Genomic DNA, 19688 nt, shown 5'->3' on the forward strand with positions numbered 1-19688 from the left:
TATAGAATATCTATAAAATTAGAATCCATAAATCCCCAGTAATATAAATAACTGAATAAATAAATGCAAAAATGGGAAAGATCTTTCTTAAAGTAAAATTCCAAGTAACAAGCTTAGAAGAAATGATTAAAACAGAAAAATCACCATTTGGCAAATGCCACAGTAATAGTTATTGCAGACAAGAATCATCACTGACCAAAACTATGATGAGAAATAAAATATTCACAGTCTTAAAGCACCTCCCCATATAACATTTGTTGAACACAAAAAGAAAAAGAGTAACTTTGCAAAGGAGAACCATGGCAGGCAGTAGCTTAAACAAGTGATCAGAGTTAACAGCACCAGTAATACAAGATATTCACATCACATCCTTCTTGATATGACACACTAGGAAGAACACAGTATCATTTCTGTGGTATTCCTGCTAAAAAACACATAACCTGAATTTAATCAAACATCAAACAAGCCCAAATTTGGGACATTCTACAAAACAACCCTTCAAAAATGGCAAGATGACAAAAAGCAAAGAAAAACCAAGGACCTATCCAAATTAAAGGAGACATGAAAACTACCTGCGAAATTTCATCCTGGATTAAATAACTAGAACCAGGGAAAGGCCATTAGTACACAATTAATGAAATGTAAACAGTATATAGATTAAACAATATCATTTGAATCTGTGTTAAATTCCTGATTTTGACAACTATACTGTAGTTATGTAAAATGTTAATGTTTGGGGAGTCTGAATAAGGTGCATACAGGAATTATTTGTACTACTTTTGGAACTGTTTTGTAAGTCTAAAATAATTCAAACTAAAATGTTGATAAAATAAAAATAAAACTCGGCCAATGCCACAATTGTCCAATGCAGAGCTGGGACAATCTGGTTCCACTGCACCTTGGGACCACTCAACACTGTCAAGGACTATCTCAGGTACCAGGAACTATTCTAAATGCCCCACACATACTAACATGCAGGTATTATTAGTATCATCCTCCTCATCATCATCTCCTTCTTCATGAGGCAGAGAAGGGTTAGGAAATGTTTTCGATATCATACATCTAGCGAGTAGTAAGACCACAACATCAAATACTAGTCTGACCCCAAAGTCCGTGATTTCAGGTTCTTAATATCCTATAAAACAGATGCTATGAATTGAGAATAAAAAATCTAGAAGTCTTATTTATTTAAATCTGTGTTAATTTCCTGATTTTGACAATTGTACTGTAATTATGTAAAATGTTAATGTTTGAAATGTAACATTAAAATTTAAAAATTAAAAATATGACTGTCAAATTAAAATTTCAATATGAGGCTACCCTCTTTGGGTCCCCTCCCTTTGTATGGGAGCTCTGTTCTCACTCTATTTCACTCTATTAAATCTTGCAACTGCACTCTTCTGGTCCGTGTTTGTTACGGCTGGAGCAGAGCTTTCACTCGCCGTCCAACACTGCTGCTTGCCGCCATCGCAGACCCGCCGGCGACTTCCATGCCTCCGGATCCAGCAGGGTGTCCACTGTGCTCCTGATCCAGCAAGGCGCCCATTGCTGCTCCCAATTGGGCTAAAGGCTTGCCATTGTTCCCACACGGCTAAGTGCCTGGGTTCATCCTAATTGAGCTGAACACTAGTCACTGGGTTCCATGGTTCTCTTCCATGACCCACGGCTTCTAATAGAGCTATAATACTCACCACATGGCCCAAGATTCCATTCCTTGGAATCCGTGAGGCCAAGAACCCCAGGTCAGAGAACACGAGGCTTGCCACCATCTTGGAAGTGGCCCGCCGCCATCTTGGGAGCTCTGGGAGCAAGGACCCCCCAGTAACATTTTGGCAACCACGAAGGGACCTCCAAAGCGATGGGAAACATTCCCCCCAAGGCAAAAACGCCCCTAAGATGTATTCTGGAGAATTGGGACCAATTTGACACTCAGACGCTAAGAAAGAAACGATTTACATTCTTCTGCAGTACCGCCTGGCCACAATATCCTCTTCAAGGGAGAGAAACCTGGCCTCCTGAGGGAAGTATAAATTATAACATCATCTTACAGCTAGACCTCTTCTGTAGAAAGGAGGGCAAATGGAGTGAAGTGCCATATGTGCAAACTTTCTTTTCATTAAGAGACAACTCACAATTATGTAAAAAGTGTGGTTTATGCCCTACAGGAAGCCCTCAGAGTCCACCTCCCTACCCCAGCGTCCCCCCCCGACTCCTTCCTCAACTAATAAGGACCCCCCCTTTAACCCAAACGGTCCAAAAGGAGATAGACAAAGGGGTAAACAATGAACCAAAGAGTGCCAATATTCCCCAATTATGCCCCCTCCAAGCAGTGGGAGGAGGAGAATTCGGCCCAGCCAGAGTGCCTGTACCTTTTTCTCTCTCAGACTTAAAGCAAATTAAAATAGACCTAGGTAAATTCTCAGATAACCCTGACGGCTATATTGATGTTTTACAAGGGTTAGGACAATCCTTTGATCTGACATGGAGAGAGATAATGTTACTACTAAATCAGACACTAACCCCAAATGAGAGAAGTGCCGCTGTAACTGCAGCCCGAGAGTTTGGCGATCTTTGGTATCTCAGTCAGGTCAACAATAGGATGACAACAGAGGAAAGAACAACTCCCACAGGCCAGCAGGCAGTTCCCAGTGTAGACCCTCATTGGGACACAGAATCAGAACATGGAGATTGGTGCCACAAACATTTGCTAACTTGCGTGCTAGAAGGACTAAGGAAAACTAGGAAGAAGCCTATGAATTACTCAATGATGTCCACTATAACACAGGGAAAGGAAGAAAATCCTACTGCTTTTCTGGACAGACTAAGGGAGGCATTGAGGAAGCATACCTCCCTGTCACCTGACTCTATTGAAGGCCAACTAATCTTAAAGGATAAGCTTATCACTCAGTCAGCTGCAGACATTAGAAAAAACTTCAAAAGTCTGCCTTAGGCCCGGAGCAGAACTTAGAAACCCTATTTAACTTGGCAACCTCAGTTTTTTATAATAGAGATCAGGAGGAGCAGGCGAAACGGGACAAACGGGATAAAAAAAAAAAAGGGGTCCACCGCTTTAGTCATGGCCCTCAGGCAAGCGGACTTTGGAGCCTCTGGAAAAGGGAAAAGCTGGGCAAATCAAATGTCTAATAGGGCTGGCTTCCAGTGCGGTCTAAAAGGACACTTTAAAAAAGATTATCCAAGTAGAAATAAGCCGCCCCCTTGTCCATGCCCCTTACGTCAAGGGAATCACTGGAAGGCCCACTGCCCCAGGGGATGAAGATACTCTGAGTCAGAAGCCATTAACCAGATGATCCAGCAGCAGGACTGAGGGTGCCCGGGGCAAGCGCCAGCCCATGCCATCACCCTCACAGAGCCCCAGGTATGCTTGACCATTGAGAGCCAGGAGGTTAACTGTCTCCTGGACACTGGCGCAGCCTTCTCAGTCTTACTCTCCTGTCCCAGACAACTGTCCTCCAGATCTGTCACTATCCAAGGGGTCCTAGGACAGCCAGTCACTAGATACTTCTCCCAGCCACTAAGTTGTGACGGGGAACTTTACTCTTTTCACATGTTTTTCTAATTATGCCTGAAAGCCCCACTCCTTTGTTAGGGAGAGACATTCTAGCAAAAGCAGGGGCCATTATACACCTGAACATAGGAGAAGGAACACCCGTTTGTTGTCCCCAGCTTGAGGAAGGAATTAATCCTGAAGTCTGGGCAACAAAAGGACAATATGGATGAGCAAAGAATGCCTGTCCAGTTCAAGTTAAACTAAAGGATTCCGCGTCCTTTCCCTACCAAAAGCAGTACCCCCTTAGACCCGAGGCCCAACGAGGACTCCAAAAGATTGTTAAGGACCTAAAAGCCCAAGGCCTAGTAAAACCATGCAATAGCCCCTGCAATACTCCAATTTTAGGAGTACAGAAACCTAACAGACAGTGGAAGTTAGTGCAAGATCTCAGGATTATCAATGAGGCCACTGTCCCTCTATACCCAGCTGTACCTAACCCTTATACTCTGCTTTCCCAAATACCAGAGGAAGCAGAGTGGTTTACAGTCCTGGACCTTAAGGATGCCTTTTTTGCATCCCTGTACATCCTGACTGTCAATTCTTGTTTGCTTTTGAAGATCCTTGGAACCCAGTGTCTCAACTCACCTGGACTGTTTTACCCTAAGGGTTGAGGGATAGCCCCCATCTATCTGGCCAGGCATTAGCCCAAGACTTGAGCCAATTCTCATAATACCTGGACACTCCTGTCCTTCGGTACGTGGATGATTTACTTTTAGCTGCCCATTCAGAAACCTTGTGCCATCAAGCCACCCAAGCACTCTTAAATTTCCTCACTACCTGTGGCTACAAGGTTTCCAAACCAAAGGCTCAGCTCTGCTCACAGCAGGTTAAATACTTACGGCTAAAATTATCCAAAGGCACCAGGGCCCTCAGTGAGGAACGTATCCAGCCTATACTGGCTTATCCTCATCCCAAAACCCTAAAGCAACTAATAGGGTTCCTTAACAGGTTTCTGCCGAATATGGATTCCCAGGTATGGTGAAATACCCAGAACATTCTATACACTAATTAAGGAAACTCAGAAAGCCAATACCCATTTAGTAAGATGGACACCTGAAGCGGAAGTAGCTTTCTAGGACCTAACGAAGGCCCTAACCCAAGCCCCAGTGTTAAGCTTGCCAACAGGACAAGATTTTTCTTTATATGTCACAGAAAAAACAGGAATAGCTCTAGGAGTCCTTACACAGGTCCGAGGGATGAGCTTGCAACCCGTGGTATACCTGAGTAAGGAAATTGATGTAGTGGCAAAGGGTTAGCCTCATTGTTTACAGGTAGTGGTGGCAGTAGCAGTCTTAGTATCTGAAGCAGTTAAAATAACACAGGGAAGAGATCTTACTGTGTGGACATGATGTGAACGGCATACTCACTGCTAAAGAAGACTTGCTGTCAGACAACCGTTTACTTAAATATCAGGCTGTATTACTTGAAGGGCCAGTGCTGCGACTGTGCACTTGTGCAACTCAACCCAGCCACATTTCTTCCAGACAATGAAGAAAAGATAGAACATAACTGTCAACAAGTAATTGCTCAAACCTATGCCACTCGAGGGGACCTTTTAGAGGTTCCCTTGACTGATCCCAACATCAACTTGTATACTGATGGAAGTTCCTTTGTAGAAAAAGGACTTCGAAGAGTAAGGTATGCAGTGGTCAGTGATAATGGAATACTTGAAAGTAATTCCCTCACTCCAGGAACTAGTGCTCAGCTGGCAGAATAGCCCTCACTTGGGCACTAGAATTAGGAGAAGGAAAAAGGGTAAATATATATACAGACTCTTAAGTATACCTACCTAGTCCTCCATGCCTATGCAGCAATATGCAGAGAAAGGGAATTCCTAACTTCCAAGGGAACACCTATCAAACAGCAGGAAGCCATTAGGAGATTATTATTGGCTGTACAGAAGCCTAAAGAGGTGGCAGTCTTACACTGCTGGGGTCGTCAGAAAGGAAAGGAAAGGGAAATAGAAGGGAAATGCCAAGTGGATATTGAAGCCAAAAGAGCTTCAATGCAGGACCCTCCATTAGAAATGCTTATAGAAGGACCCCTAGTATGGGGTAATCCCCTCCAGGAAACCAAGCCCCACTACTCAGAAGAAGAAACAGAATGGGGAACCTCACAGGGACATCATTTCCTCCCCTCAGGATGGCTAGCCACTGAAGAAGGAAAAATACTTTTGCCTGCAGCTAACCAATGGAAATTACTTAAAACCCTTCACCAAACCTTTCACTTAGGCATTGATAGCACCCATCAGAGGGCCAAAGCATTATTTACTGGACCAGGCCTTTTCAAAACTATCAAGCAGATAGTCAGGGCCTGTGAAGTGTGCCAAAGAAATAATCCCCTGCACTGCAGGCCATACATTTCAATCCCTGTATCTTTAACCTCCTTGTTAAGTTTGTCTCTTCCAGAATCGAGGCTGTAAAACTACAAATGGTTCTTCAAATGGAGCCCCAGATGCAGTCCATGACTAAAATCTACCATGGACCCCTGGACCAGCCTGCTAGCTCATTCTCCGATGTTAATGACATCGAAGACACCCCTCCAGAGGAAATCTCAACTGCACAACCTCTACTATGCCCTGATTCAGCAGGAAGTAGTTAGAGTGGTTGTCGGCCAACCTCCCCAACAGCACTTGAGTTTTCCTGTTGAGAGGGGGGACTGAGAGACAGGACTAGCTGGATTTCCTAGGTCGACTAAGAATCCCTAAGCCTAGCTGGGAAGGTGACCGTGTCCACCTTTAAACACAGGGCTTGCAACTTAGCTCACACCCGACCAGTAAGAGAGCTCACTAAAATGCTAATTAGGCAAAACAGGAGGTGAAGAAATAGCCAATCATCTATTGCCTGAGAGCACAGTGGGAGGGACAATGATCGGGATATAAACCCAGGCATTCGAGCCAGCAACAGCAACCCTCTTTGGGTCCCCTCCCTTTGTATGGGAGCTCTGTTTTCACTCTATTTCACTCTATTAAATCTTGCAACTACAAAAAAAAAATTCAATATGAGATTAGAAGTCAAGAACATGTCTCAAATTAAAACAAAAAAAGAATGATAAAAGATAGCAGAGACAATATAAAGTATCTATCCATCAATTATACTTCAATAAAGCTAGAAAAATAAAAAAGAATCAATCAAGCAGAACCATGACAATAGCTAACAGGATTCCTAGAAGGAAAGACAAAAAAATCTGGAGAATAGTAACTAAGAAAGAATTTTTTTTTTTTTGGGAGACCAAGGCAGGTGGACCATCTGAGGTCAGGAGTTCGACACCAGCCTGGCCAACGTGGTGAAACCCTGCCTCTACTAAAAATACAAAAAAATTAGCTGGGCGTGGTGGCAGGCACCTGTAATCCCAGCTACTCAGGTGGCTGAGACAGGAGAATCGCTTAAACACAGGAGGCAGAAGTTGCAGTGAGTTGAGACTACACCACTGCCCTCTAACCTGGGTGACAGAGTGAGACTCTGTCTCAAAAATATATATATTTTTTAAATTCTCCAGAGCAAGAGAAACAGAAGTACACAAACTGAAAGGATCTACTAGTGCTGACCAGGACAAATGAAAAAGTATCCTGGGGAAAACTAGACACAACTATCATTGTCAGATCTCAGACTACAAGGATAAAAGGGAGAGCCTAAAAGCTTCCAGGGGAAAAAAAAGAAAGACACAAAATTAAAACAGGTCACCAACAAAAGAATAAGATTCAGAAGATTTCTCTTCAGCAACATTAGATAAAAACAGAAAATAGAGGGCAGCTGTTAACGTTCCAAAGAAAAATAATTTTCAACCTGGAACTGAACTGTCAAACATGAAGGCACAATGCAAACATTTTTTAGAAACGCAAGGGCTCAAAAAAATTATTTCCCATTACTCCCTCATTTTATTTCAAGAAAAAAAAAATGTGTTGTACATTTATATTCATTCTTTCTTCCTTAATGTGACAATATACTCCAACAAAACAAGATTTAAAAAAGAAAATATATATTTAGAAAATAGTGATCCAACCTAAAGAGAGGTAAGTCCAAAGCTGACAAAGCTGTCCAGCAAACCCAACAGACACCAGCTGAAAATGGAGCAAGGAGATAGAGGGATCTAGGATAAAAGGAAAATTCCACACAATAAATAGTGGGGTTGAGATTTAGGGATGGAGGGGAGAACGATAATATGAAAAATATAATGCAAGAAAAAGAGGGGAGAAGAAAAGCAACTAAAATCTCCGGGAAATACAAAACCTACACAATGAAGTAGTGATTCAAATATGGAACAACTAATCCAAATTAGAACAACTAGTCAAAATCAGAGTCACAAAACAGTAGGTTTCATGAAGATAAATGAAATGAGTTGTAAGCAATATAAAGAAAGATTGAGATGCTAATACCTTTTTTGAAAGGCTTAAGATTCTTCTCTAGTTTTTTTTTTAAGTACCAGAAAAACAAAAAGTTATTTCAAAGTTATAATCCACATATGAAGCAAACTAAAATAGACACAATTTTGAGCAACTGGTGGCATTCAGGAAAGGGTTACCTATTTGAACATCTCTTGTGAGTAGCATGGGATCATGACACTGGAAATACAGGGAAGGAAACAGCTCTGCAGTGAACAATATTTCCCCACTCATAATAGTGCAAAATTCCCTATTCACAATAATGCAAAAACTCAATGTTAATTTTCAACAATTGGCATCAACCTGCAAATAGAGCATGGAAAACTTAATTTGATGACAGAATGGATAAAATGTGATCAATCTTGACAGTGTCAAAGTAAAACTATAGCCAGCTCAAGTTGGGAGTCAGAAAGGAGAAGAGAATGGAGAGGGAAAAAAAGGTAGGGAATGGGTGGAGAACAGGTGATTACTACTTTTCATTATAAATCCTTTGGTTCCTCAGGCATTATTTTAAATAAAAATATTTTTAAATTTTTTTAGGAGAAAGTTGTTACCATTGGCTAATGCTACAAAGGGGTCAAGTGAGAAGGAGTTAGATTTGGCCTGTAAGATCATGGTGACACTGGAAAGGACCATTTCAGTGGTCTATAGGAATGGAAATCAGAGTACAGTGGGCTGAGGAATGAATGGGAAATAAAGACCTGAAGAGAACAATTCTACCTGCAGAATGCTAAGGACAGGAGAGGAGAGGAGAAAGGTTGCTAATAGAAGGGATTAAAAGTAAACAGAAGGTTGCTGCTGCTATTTTTATTTATATAGAAAAGACTTGGGCATAGTTTTTGATTGAGGTGAAAAGGTGAAGAAATCCAGAAAACAGGATGAGGAATCAAACTTGGACAAAAGAAAGGGTATCTATCATTTCAAAATAAGAAGAAATGAGGTAGGGGTAGACTAGAGGAGGAGGCAAAAAACTGGCAGGATCACAGAGAGCTTCTGTCCTCTAAAGTGATCAAAGCAAGAGCTAGAAAAGCCTACAGAGCTGGTGATTTCAGAGAGCAGAACAAGAAAACCAACAAGGATTGATTATTGGGTAAACGGACTAAGCTGACAGACGAGTAGTATGGTTGAAAGCATATTTACATTTGAAAATCATTTTATTTTGCCTCATTTGTTGGTTGAATTATTCTTCATGAGAATCTTTTAAGGTAACCTGGTATCTGGATCTAAAAGACTATCTCGGGAGAACAATCAAGGAAAACAAAGTTTTGCTTATTTACACAAGGTCCTACAGCAAGTTACTATCAAGGTAGTAACAACAGTAAGACAGCTGTGTACCATCTCATTCTGCTCATTTGAGACCCAAACACTTCTAAACAATAGCAACCTATTTCAATCAACCAGCATTTATTAAGATAACATACGCAAGTCTCACAATCCTGCAGAGGAAGTACAATGACCCCTACTTTACAGATATTGAATAAAGAGAGATTCAGTGTCTTGCCTAAAGTAACTGAGCCAAGATCCTAGCCCAAAGTTGTTAGATTCCAAAGCATATATGCCACGTGTAAAGCACGTGCATTAAAACCAAATCTGAAGTGTGTTTTGGCCATTCTCAGTCCACTGCAAGTCCATTTGGAAAAAAATCAGATAGGAGAATTTTGAATACATGAAAATTAGCTGAGATTTAATTCACTGATCCAAACCTGGGTGATCAATATTAAAATGTAAGTGCCAAAATCAGTGCTTTAAATTTTGGGAAAAATCTAATAGCATTCTCTTCATTATGAATTATGAATTAAGACCACTACACTCAGCATCCTAATTCTAAAACTATTCTTTCACCTGTGTTCTCTTTCTCTAATCAATCTAATTCATGGTAGGTTGCTATTTGGCCACTAACTATTACTAATAGAAAGCCATGTTTATGACAAATTTTATAAATGTACTTTGAGTAAGTAGATCTTTTTAAATATATACATGCAAATTAGCAAATAAACTGGTGACTTTAAACTGTGGATGCCTTAGCAAAATTCATCCGTGCTTTTTGCTTTTCTTTATTTCTGTTAATAACCTTCCCCGCTAAAGCAATTCTTCCTCTGAGCATTTATGCTGATGAAACAGTGGTATGTTACCCCATGCCAGCCTTGCCCTAAGTAACCTGAAGCCTGCAGATAGACTTTAATAAAATGAAAATATGTTTCTCCTCCAAAGATTGGATTTTAAATTAAGTTATACCCAAAGCCCTAATTTTAAGAATATAATATTTGATGGCTTCATTAAAAATAAAACAATAGCTGATGATGTTTTGAAGCCAACTGACCAGTTTTAAAAAGTCCTTGGAATAAAACTAAATCTGTGATTACTACAGATACACATGGGTCACTGCTAAGGTAGCCCCAGCTTGGGAACACTGGGATGTCAGGAAAAAACGCTAGTGAGCTTAAAGGGAAGTATTTATTGGGCAGTTTCCACTGCGTGTCCTGGATTACTGGCACATGATACAGTCCGGCTCTAGTATAACCACCATTGTTTACAATACCCGAGGCAATTTGAAACTCCACGATTTCAACAATGGCATCAACTGACTAAAAAGTTTTGAGTAATGTAATCACAGTGATTTATCACTTCACACAAATGTGTTTCTAGCTCATAAACAGGCTATCCGTGACCCATTTTATCTCACACATAACTGAAATAATGAAGGTACAGCTTGGTAATGCTCTGTATTAAAAATTAGTAAGTTTTTAGTCTTGAAATAAAATTTTACATCCATCATCTCATTTAATCCTAAACCACTTTATTAGTCTACAATCATTGGCATTCTACTTATTCCTGTGCTTGGTAAGCCTTACTCATTGGTCTTATCCTTCTCTTTTTTGTGTGTTTTTTGTTGTTGTCTTTGTTTGCTGGAGTGCAGTGGCATGATTATAGCTCACTGCCGCCTCAATCTCCCAGGCTCAAGTGAGCCTCCTGTCTCAGCCTCACGAGTAGCTGGGACTACAAGTGTCTGCCACTATGCCCAGCTAATTTCCTTGTATTTTTGTAGAGACAGGGTCTTGTTATGCTGTCCATGCTGGTCTTGAACTCCTGAATGCAAGCTATCTTCCCGCCTCAGCCTCCCAAAGTGCTAGAATTACAGGTGTGAGGCACCACACCTGGCCTGGTCTTAGCCTTGTCTTCAGTAATCTTTCTTTTATTACTGCTTATTCATGTACACCCTCTGATGCATCTTTTTGGCTAACATTTCTATGCTTTCCTTCTTTGGTAGCTCACCCACTTCTAGAGTTATGTTCACACTCTGTTTATTATTCTGATCTACACTTTGCACTATCCACTCTCATCTTGACCATTTCTGTCTTATTGAAATCCAGATTTCACTTCTAAGATTACCTTTCTTCTATGTTACCCTAACATAATTGCTCTGTATTTTTACACATGAACTGCTTTGCCTTAGTTGTCTGTTAAAACCTTCTCTCTTTAAGAGTTACCAATAACATCAGTCTCATTCGAATCTTTGCTTCTGAAGTCTTAGCAATATACTTTATTATACCCAAACTTTTCATTTTCTGTAAGCTCCTACTTTCTGATTACTTGCTTGCCTCTTTTCTTTCCCATCTTTACCCTGGTTTTTAGCTGCTTAAATTGTCCCATTACATCCTGTTCTCCTTTAACCTTTCCACTTAAAAATTCTGATTTTTGAGAAATTTACCTAAATTGTATTTCCCTTTTCTTATATTTTCTAATTTATTTATTCACTGTATCACTGAGGAAACTGAAATTAAGTATAATTACTAATCTTGTCAACTAAATAGTTTAGAACATACGCAAAAATGTAAAATAAAAGAAAAAAACAAATGTTGATTCTGCTTATCTAGCTTTAGCCTTATAATCCAAAGACCTTGCATCAAACTGAACCTTCTCTATGTATCATCAGTAGCACCTTTCAAAGTCCATGAAGTCAAAAAGTTTTATTAGGAGAAAAAAAGAAATAAGGTATATGTATAATCCATGGACATGTTAAAATTACACACTGCCCGAGAGTTTTCCCTCATAAAAGTAAACAACTCTTCCTTAAAAGGGAATTATAGGCTGGGTGCGGTAGGTCACTCACGCCTGTAATCCCAGCGCTTTGGGAGGCTGAATCTAGCCAACATGGCAAACCTCCATCTCTACCAAAAATACAAAAATTAGCTGGGTGTGCTGGTGTGTGCCTGTAATCCCAGCTACTCGAGAGGCTGAGGCATGAGAATCGCTTGAACCCCGGAGACAGGGGCTGCAGTGAGCCAAGATCGCACCACTGCACTCCAGCCTGGGCAACAGAGCGAGACTCTGTCTCAAAAAAAATAAATAAATAAAGATAATTATATATGTATATAGCATACAAGTGGGTTTGCCCCCAAGTTAATGATTTGTTAGGGGCTTTATATGGCTAATAATTAAACCTTTAGAACCCTGGCTTCTTTTTTCAAAGTCAGTCTTAGGCTATAAAACTGAACATTCTGTAGGAATAAATGAAGAAAGCTAATACAGTCTTGGAGTTGAGATTAATCATGCTAACAGACTCTGCTTGAATGGTAAAGACAGGCAAAGGAAGACCCTGTATCAAACAACTGTACTGGACAGCAAGGTGATGAGAGTACATACTGGGGAAAGGGGGAAAACGTAAAAATAAAACCAGAAGAGGCCTTTAGGAACCAATGATGACACATGTCAAGAGCTGCGAGATATAATTAACTCAACTCTCTGCACCTGAGGGCAAAACAAAGCCACATAATGGGAACTTAAAGGAGGCAACATATTATGTCTTCCCCTAAATACCAGAGAAAACAATTGACCATCAAAATACTTCCGACATACAATCAAAAAGCAACACAATAATCAGTCTTTGGGATCAAAACAAAACAGAAAAGACTTAACACCCACAGTAAATAAAGTGGAGAAAGTTATAGTGCACAACAGAAGAAACACCTGTGTAACAGTCTTCTACCATACTCTCTTATTACTAGAGATTTTCATGCAGATAATAAATAATCAAATCAGTGATGACCCGGGAAGACATCATTCACTGGGTTTTGTCCTTGATTATTTCCCAGGTCTCTTTTCTCCAAAAAGGAAATTATTTAACTGTATACAGACAAATGTCTAGAATAAAAAGAAATATTGTACCCTCTCTTGCTAACCAAAGTTTAATTTTCCATTTGTTCTTAGGTAATATTACCCTTTAAAATGGTCCTTTCCACTAGCTATTCAACATGGAGGTGAAAGCTTTAAATCTTAAAAACCAGTATTAGTTTACGCTAATGGGCTAAAATAAATCAGAGTATGTTTATTATGAATGAAGGATAGGGCTCAATATTGCAATGTCATTTTATTCTCACCACAAAAAGATACCTGTGTTTTCCTTACCAGTGATAGGATATATAAGAGTTAGAAGTCAAAAATGGAAAGCATAAGAGTCATGCACAGAGGTCACCTCGAAATGATGCAAATTATATTAGCTTCTAAACAATTTTACACTGAATTGAGTTCAGTACATCATGGGTTTTTTTGTTTGTCTGAGACAAAGTCTCGCTCTGTCACCCAGGCTGGTAAATAGTGGTTTAAATACTTGTTCTTCTTAAGACTACAGGTTCAGATGCCAGCATAGATCATTTACATTTGCCTACAAAGACTGGTAAGCTATCGCATGCCACACAGCTTAGTGTAACAGGTTGAGATCCAGTCTACAAAAAGTGATACTTATTTTTAAAGTAAAAACATAAGGCTTTTAATCAAACAAATTCATACTTAGTTGTTCTCTAAGCCATCTTGATATTCCAGGCACAGTCATATCTGGAGAGACAACTGCTAAATAGCCAGAGCCCTGAAATGTTCACCCCACTAAATGCCTGGTTTTCTTTTCTCCCTTTACCTGATAATGAGCCTGGGCTTGCTGTGCAGAGTTCAAGGTGACATTGCAGAGTTTGCAGTACAGGGGCTTACATAGCTCCTCCAGGGCACAGTCTTGCTCCCCTCCCTTCGATAACTCTTCTTCCCCTGCAAGAGGCAAGGAAGCCTCCTGCCCAAAAGGCTTCTGTGGTGGAAGCTGCAAGGTTCCTGTAGACCTGGTGGCCACTGACATAGGAGGCGAGGGTGAGGGCTGCTTAGGTGGAGGAAGCACGGCGTGTTGCAAGAGGATCATTGGGTAGGAAAGCCTGGGGCATAATCCAGTGGGTGATGAGAAGCAAGGTCTTCAAATCTGAATCAACAGCAAAAAAACAGAAACAAAAAACTCACTTGAAAATCAGACTTCAGCAAGATAACATGTAAATGACAACATAATCTGACCCTTTCTTCTACTTCTCCAAACCCATCTTTGGGACTTCTTTCCTTTGGCCTCATTTAGCAGACTTCCCCTGCCTGTTAATTCATGTTAACACGGTGCTCTTCCACTGAGAATGGCTTTATAGATTTGGCTTTATATTGCTTGGCACAGTTCCAACTGCTATCCCTTTGGCCCGTGAACATTAACAGCATTGCATCCACGGCTAAATCTAAAAGTCACATGGCTGAAATGGACATCAAATGTCACCTAGTCCAGACCCCTTCCCTCAGGCACACTTACACTTAAACACTCTTAATGATAATCATGCACAGACAAAAACACCACGAGCTGTCCAGGTGTGGTGGCTCACGCCTGTAATCCCAGCATTTTGGGAGGCCAAGGTGGGCAGATCACCTGAGGTCAGGAGTTCGAGACCAGCCTGTTCAAGACAACATGGTGAAACCCCGTCTCTACTAAAAATACAAAAATTAGCCAGGTGTGGTGGCGAGCGCCTGTAATCCCAGCTACTCAGGAGGCTGAGGCAGGAGAATCGCTTGAACCGGGGAGGCAGAGGTGGTAGTGAGCCGAGATCGTGCCACTGCACTCCAGCCTGGGTGACAGAGCAAGACTGTGACTCAAAAAAAATAAAAAGACCACCAGCTAAAAATCTTAGCAAACATATCTTCCAACCAACCAATATCAAAAAGAGTGAATAAAAGAATATCATCTTGCAGAATTCTTAAAGCACTTATAGAACTAGCTAAAATTTCAGGGAACTCTAGGAGTAGCCTAAAGTATGACAGAAATAAATAAAATATGTTTCTTCTGATCAACTAGCAATATTTAAGCAGTTGAGCAAATGTATAGCAGAGGTGGCAAACAGCCTGTGGGCCACATACAGCCACAGATGTGCTGTTTGGAATATACAGTTTTGTTTTCTTTTTTTTAAGTCGAATTAGTTGTTAGCATTTAAAAATCAAGAGATTCATGGCTTCTCTTGAAAAAGGATGATCTGGCATCACTTGGCCCACATTCCTATATGGGACGCAATTAGCTAGTTAGTGCTCAGAGGCACTGTGCCCTCTAGCGAGGCCTGCCTTCTCTGGGACACCTCAGTCCCCACTCAGCTGCTGCCTGTACTTGTTACTTGCCTGTTCTCTGTGAGCTCTTGAGTTTACAGCCCTGCCTCATACAGCCTTAGATTATATTCATCAGTCCCCTGTAAAACCCAAATTTTTCCTCCTTCTCTAGGTAAATTACCTACACAAAATAAGGTATCAAGGAAATGTCCAATGGAGTAATGGATCACACCACCATAAGCCACAGTATAATTCCAGTTCCTCAATCTTGAGGCTATTTCCCTCCTCCTTCTTAACAAGTAACTGATAGTCTCTATTATAATTCCCTCAGAAAAGACCCAAAATGTTCCTCTCCCTCTTCAATCTTTATCCATAATATCTCCTGCCTCCCCCCCAGATGGCGCCGTCTAACCCTGAGTGTCTCAAAATGAACCACAGTACACCCTTTGAGTTCCCAAGATTCTAATTAACCCAAATTAGAATCCTTATTTCAAAATCCACAATTCCCTCCACTCTCTCAATACAGTATTATTAAAACCTCTTCTCTTGGTCAATAGAATATGGCTATTTTAAGCTGCTGAAATTTTCCATCTGCAATGGAAATGTGTACATTATGGCAATAATAGAATTACTAAAATGAATCAAGTAAATTTTGAAAAGTTAAAGTCTATTTTACCACATTTGATAACTACACAGCACCTGAAAATCAAGTAACAACTTTCAGACGAAATTTGGGGTGGGGAGGCAACAAAGGAAATCAGCGTGATGGGAAAATAATGTAGTTAAGGACAAAGTGCATAAGTATTAGTCATAGAATTTAACAATACTTCTCATTAATCACAAAATTTAGAAAAATGATAATATTATTTAATTTTTAAGCAGAAGTGTACTGCCCATATCTCTGGGAACATAAAAGAAAAGCAATATAGAGTTTTAACATTTAAAAAGTCAGGTTCTCTGTAATGGTATTATTTCTCTTAATTGAATCAAGCAAAGATAGTCCAGAAAGCAAAGACAGATATGGTCATTTTAGAAAACGGAACTAAGTAGACAAAGAACAGCTTTTAAAAAGTTTAACTACCTAATAATAATAATTCATAATGTTAAAAAGCTACTGATGTCAAATTGCCACAAACATTCTGCTAGTTCATTAGTGAAAAGGTGGAGGGGGGGTGTCAAAACCTCTGGATAAAGGAAATCAGCAATATAAACAGAAAATCAAATGCTACCAATTGCCGAGGCATGTCTGGACTTGTTTTATGAAAGCTCACTTTCACTTGAGGAAATTCTAACATGTGTCTCCCCCAGTGTTATCTACAGGTTTCCCTCAAAATAAAGATCCTTCTCAAAGAACAGAGGCACAAAAGGCCTCCTACCAGAGGTGATAAAGTTACCTGATTTAAAGAAAAAATTCTTGCCAAACACAGATTTACCCATTATCACATTTGATCTTTACAATTTTTAAAGAGTAGCTTGATATCCCAAATTTATTTCTTGTTATATTTAACAATCAACACAATGTCGACTCCTCAAAAAAATCTATGTATGACAATTGCATCAAATATTAGTACATTTGCAAACAAAAATTAGTACAAAATATAAATCTTAAAATGAATAAAACCAAGTCTTCAGTGAATGCATGAATGATGGAATACAGAGACCCAAAACATGCAACTCAGATCTATTCAACTGTTGCATTGGTTTAAAAGGGACTAATTTGAAGACTGGCATAAATATTCTTCAAATCTTAAAAACCAGTCACTTTGATGCTTGCGATGGCATAAATGAAGGATTTATGCTGGTTAATGTCCTGGTTTGGAAAAGAGCTAAGACGACATTAAAGAAAATCAAAGCTTCACAAGGTACCCTGTTTAAAGAAAATTAATTGTCATAGCATACTTAGTTTTAATGATTGGACTGGGGCCTACTCTTCACATACTGTGTTAAAGACAATCTCTTGTCTCATTTGGAGAAATCTACAGAGGAAAGAGAATAGAATCAAGGAACAGGTTAGCAGCACCTCAGCAAACTAGGTAAGTCCGTAATTGGGAATTCTGGAAATGAGGGAAAGGCAGCGAGCATTACTCAGAGGTCATCAGAACGCAGCAAGAAGGAATGAGAGGGAGAAAAGTAAAAATAATAATAATAATAATCACTTGAGGCAAGGTGTATCCTATAAAGAAGGCTCAAAAGAACGCAGAAAACTGGGGAAGAGGCCTTGGTGAATTGGCGAATGTTTTTCAGTCTCCGCTGTGACGGTTCCTAATCCTAGAGAACTGTTTACAGATTTGAATCAAAGCTACAGACAGTTCATTGTCGCCCACATCCACCTTACATTCCTAAGATGTGCATGCATACACACGAACCCACACACGCACCTCAACCCGGTATGGATGCCATCACGAAGGATGGAATCCCCCGACTCCCACGGGGCGGGGGCAACTGAGAGGGCCAAGGCAGCTGCACGCACAGATGATCCACCTGGTCCACGTGAAATGCCTGAAACGAGCAAACTGATAAATAGAAGCAGCGCAAGCCCTGTCACGTGGAGGGCAGATGGAAAGAGCATCGGAAAGGAACCGCTAGTCCCCGGCGCTCCAGGGGCTCGTCCTGAAAGCTCCGCGGCTCCCAATCACCCGCACTTACCGGAACCCCCGGGACGCGCCGGCAGTCTCCGCGCCGCGTCCGCCCGGGACGCCCGCGACGCCCGCCCTGCGCGCCCGGCTCGGCCCAGCTCGACCCAGCCTCTTCTCGGAGCAACTTTCTCCGCCGGCCGCCGCCGAGCCCCCTCTGCAGCCGAAGGCTGACTGTCAAAAGTCAGTCCAACCCGACCCACAGGGAAACAGCTGCAGGAAGTGACTGCGGAACCGGGAGGCGGTGGAGGAGGAGACTGAGGGCGCCGGCTCGGCGTCGCCACTGCGCATGTGCCTGGCGGAGCAGGCCCGGCAGCGGTGGCAGCGGTAGCAGTGGCGGCTCCCGCATCCCCGGCGGGCGGCGCGTGGGTCAGGTGCCCTGGCCGCGAGCGCAGGGGCGCGGGGTTAGGCCGGCGTGGGGAACAAAGGCACGAGTGAGAGGCGGGAGGGTCCCGCCGCCAATCTCAGCAGACAGCCCCGAAGAGCTGTTCAGCAGATGCCCTGGAAAGTTAATCCTTGGTAGAAGCCTGGGCAGAGCTTTTGCAACTTTCATCTCCAGTCATTGGGATCCAAACATTGTTCATTCTGTTCCTCCCTTAGCCTGCTGGTTGGTGGTTAAGGCGGCTGAGTGGATCCTTTAAACTGCTGCAACAGAACCTTTAAACTGCTGCTCTCCCCACTTCCGCCCCAGGATGGAGGAAGAAGAGCGTGGCTGCCTGCCCAGTAGCGGCCTCCCTCACACAAAACGCCCCCACCCACCCACACACACACCTTCCCTCCCCTACACGAAAGTGAGCAGGAGATAGAGGAGACTTTCTCCTGACCCCCAGAGGCTCACCTGCAAGACAGGAAGGACCAGGAAAAGAGTGGCCAACGCTAGGATGTCACATCCTTCATAACCAACCTGGACATCTTCAATGTTAACACTGAGTGATGAGTTGAGGAAATTCCGGCTCTAAACTTATAGCGTAAATTAACTCGTATGAAGATCTGCTGGGGTATTATTTTTGTGTGTGGCAAACGATAACAAATATACTACTTTAAGAGTACAGGCCGGGCGCGGTGGCTCACGCCTGTAATCCCAACACTTTGGGAGGCCGAGGCGGGTGGATCACGGGGTCAGGAGATCGAGACCATCCTGGCTAACACGGTGAAACCCAATCTCTACTAAAAATACAAAAATATTAGCCAGGCGTGGTGGCGGGCGCCTGTAGTCCCAGCTACTCCGGAGGCTGAGGCAGGAGAATGGCGTGAACCCGGGAGGCGGAGCTTGCAGTGAGCCGAGATCGCGCCGCTGCACTCCAGCCTGGGTGACAGAGCGAGACTCCGTCTCAAAAAAAAAAAAAAGTACAGTTCAGTGGCATTAAGTACATTTGCATTATTGTGTGGTTATTTTTTAAAACACGAATTAAAATGCCAAGGAGATCTAAGTATAGTAAGATGTGCCCTATTAGTAGGGAAACAACTGCAGGAAATCAAGGCTGTTTCTTTGGCTGAAAAATGCACCAATCCAATACCAACAACAACAAACCATAAAAGACTTCATAAGTACAATGAATATGAAGTACAAACATATACACACAGTGTACACCAGCCATTTGGGGAGAGTAATCCATCACCTGAATTGTTTTTCCAGCTGTATAGGTACATTTACTTTATGTGTCACTATTTTAAAGGGCTATATTGTTTCTAAAATAATAAATGCTGCTAAAATCCACTCTCC

General features: G+C 41.5%; 1 protein-coding gene across 8 annotated transcripts in view; it reads right to left on the reverse strand.

Annotated features, from left to right (window-relative positions):
• ZMAT3 (zinc finger matrin-type 3) overlaps window positions 1-18675 on the reverse strand; it is a 54674-nt gene extending 35999 nt beyond the window's left edge. For 2 of the 8 annotated variants that reach the window (XM_003310115.5, XM_063807357.1), the window contains exons 1-2: window positions 17979-18663; window positions 13861-14187 (exon numbers count right to left, since the gene is read on the reverse strand). In XM_003310115.5, coding sequence (XP_003310163.1) covers window positions 13861-14130 — 270 coding nt within the window. In that variant the 5' untranslated portion in view covers window positions 14131-14187; window positions 17979-18663. Of the gene's footprint in view, window positions 1-13860; window positions 14188-17710; window positions 17832-17978 lie in introns of all 8 variants that reach the window. The other 6 variants (XM_001167395.6, XM_009446884.4, XM_054681275.2 and 3 more) reach the window with 6 other exon arrangements.
• Between the last annotated feature and the right edge of the window lie 1013 nt (window positions 18676-19688).

Source organism: Pan troglodytes, chromosome 2 (genome assembly GCF_028858775.2).
Source record: "Pan troglodytes isolate AG18354 chromosome 2, NHGRI_mPanTro3-v2.0_pri, whole genome shotgun sequence".
In the NCBI taxonomy this organism is placed as follows: Eukaryota; Metazoa; Chordata; class Mammalia; order Primates; family Hominidae; genus Pan; species Pan troglodytes.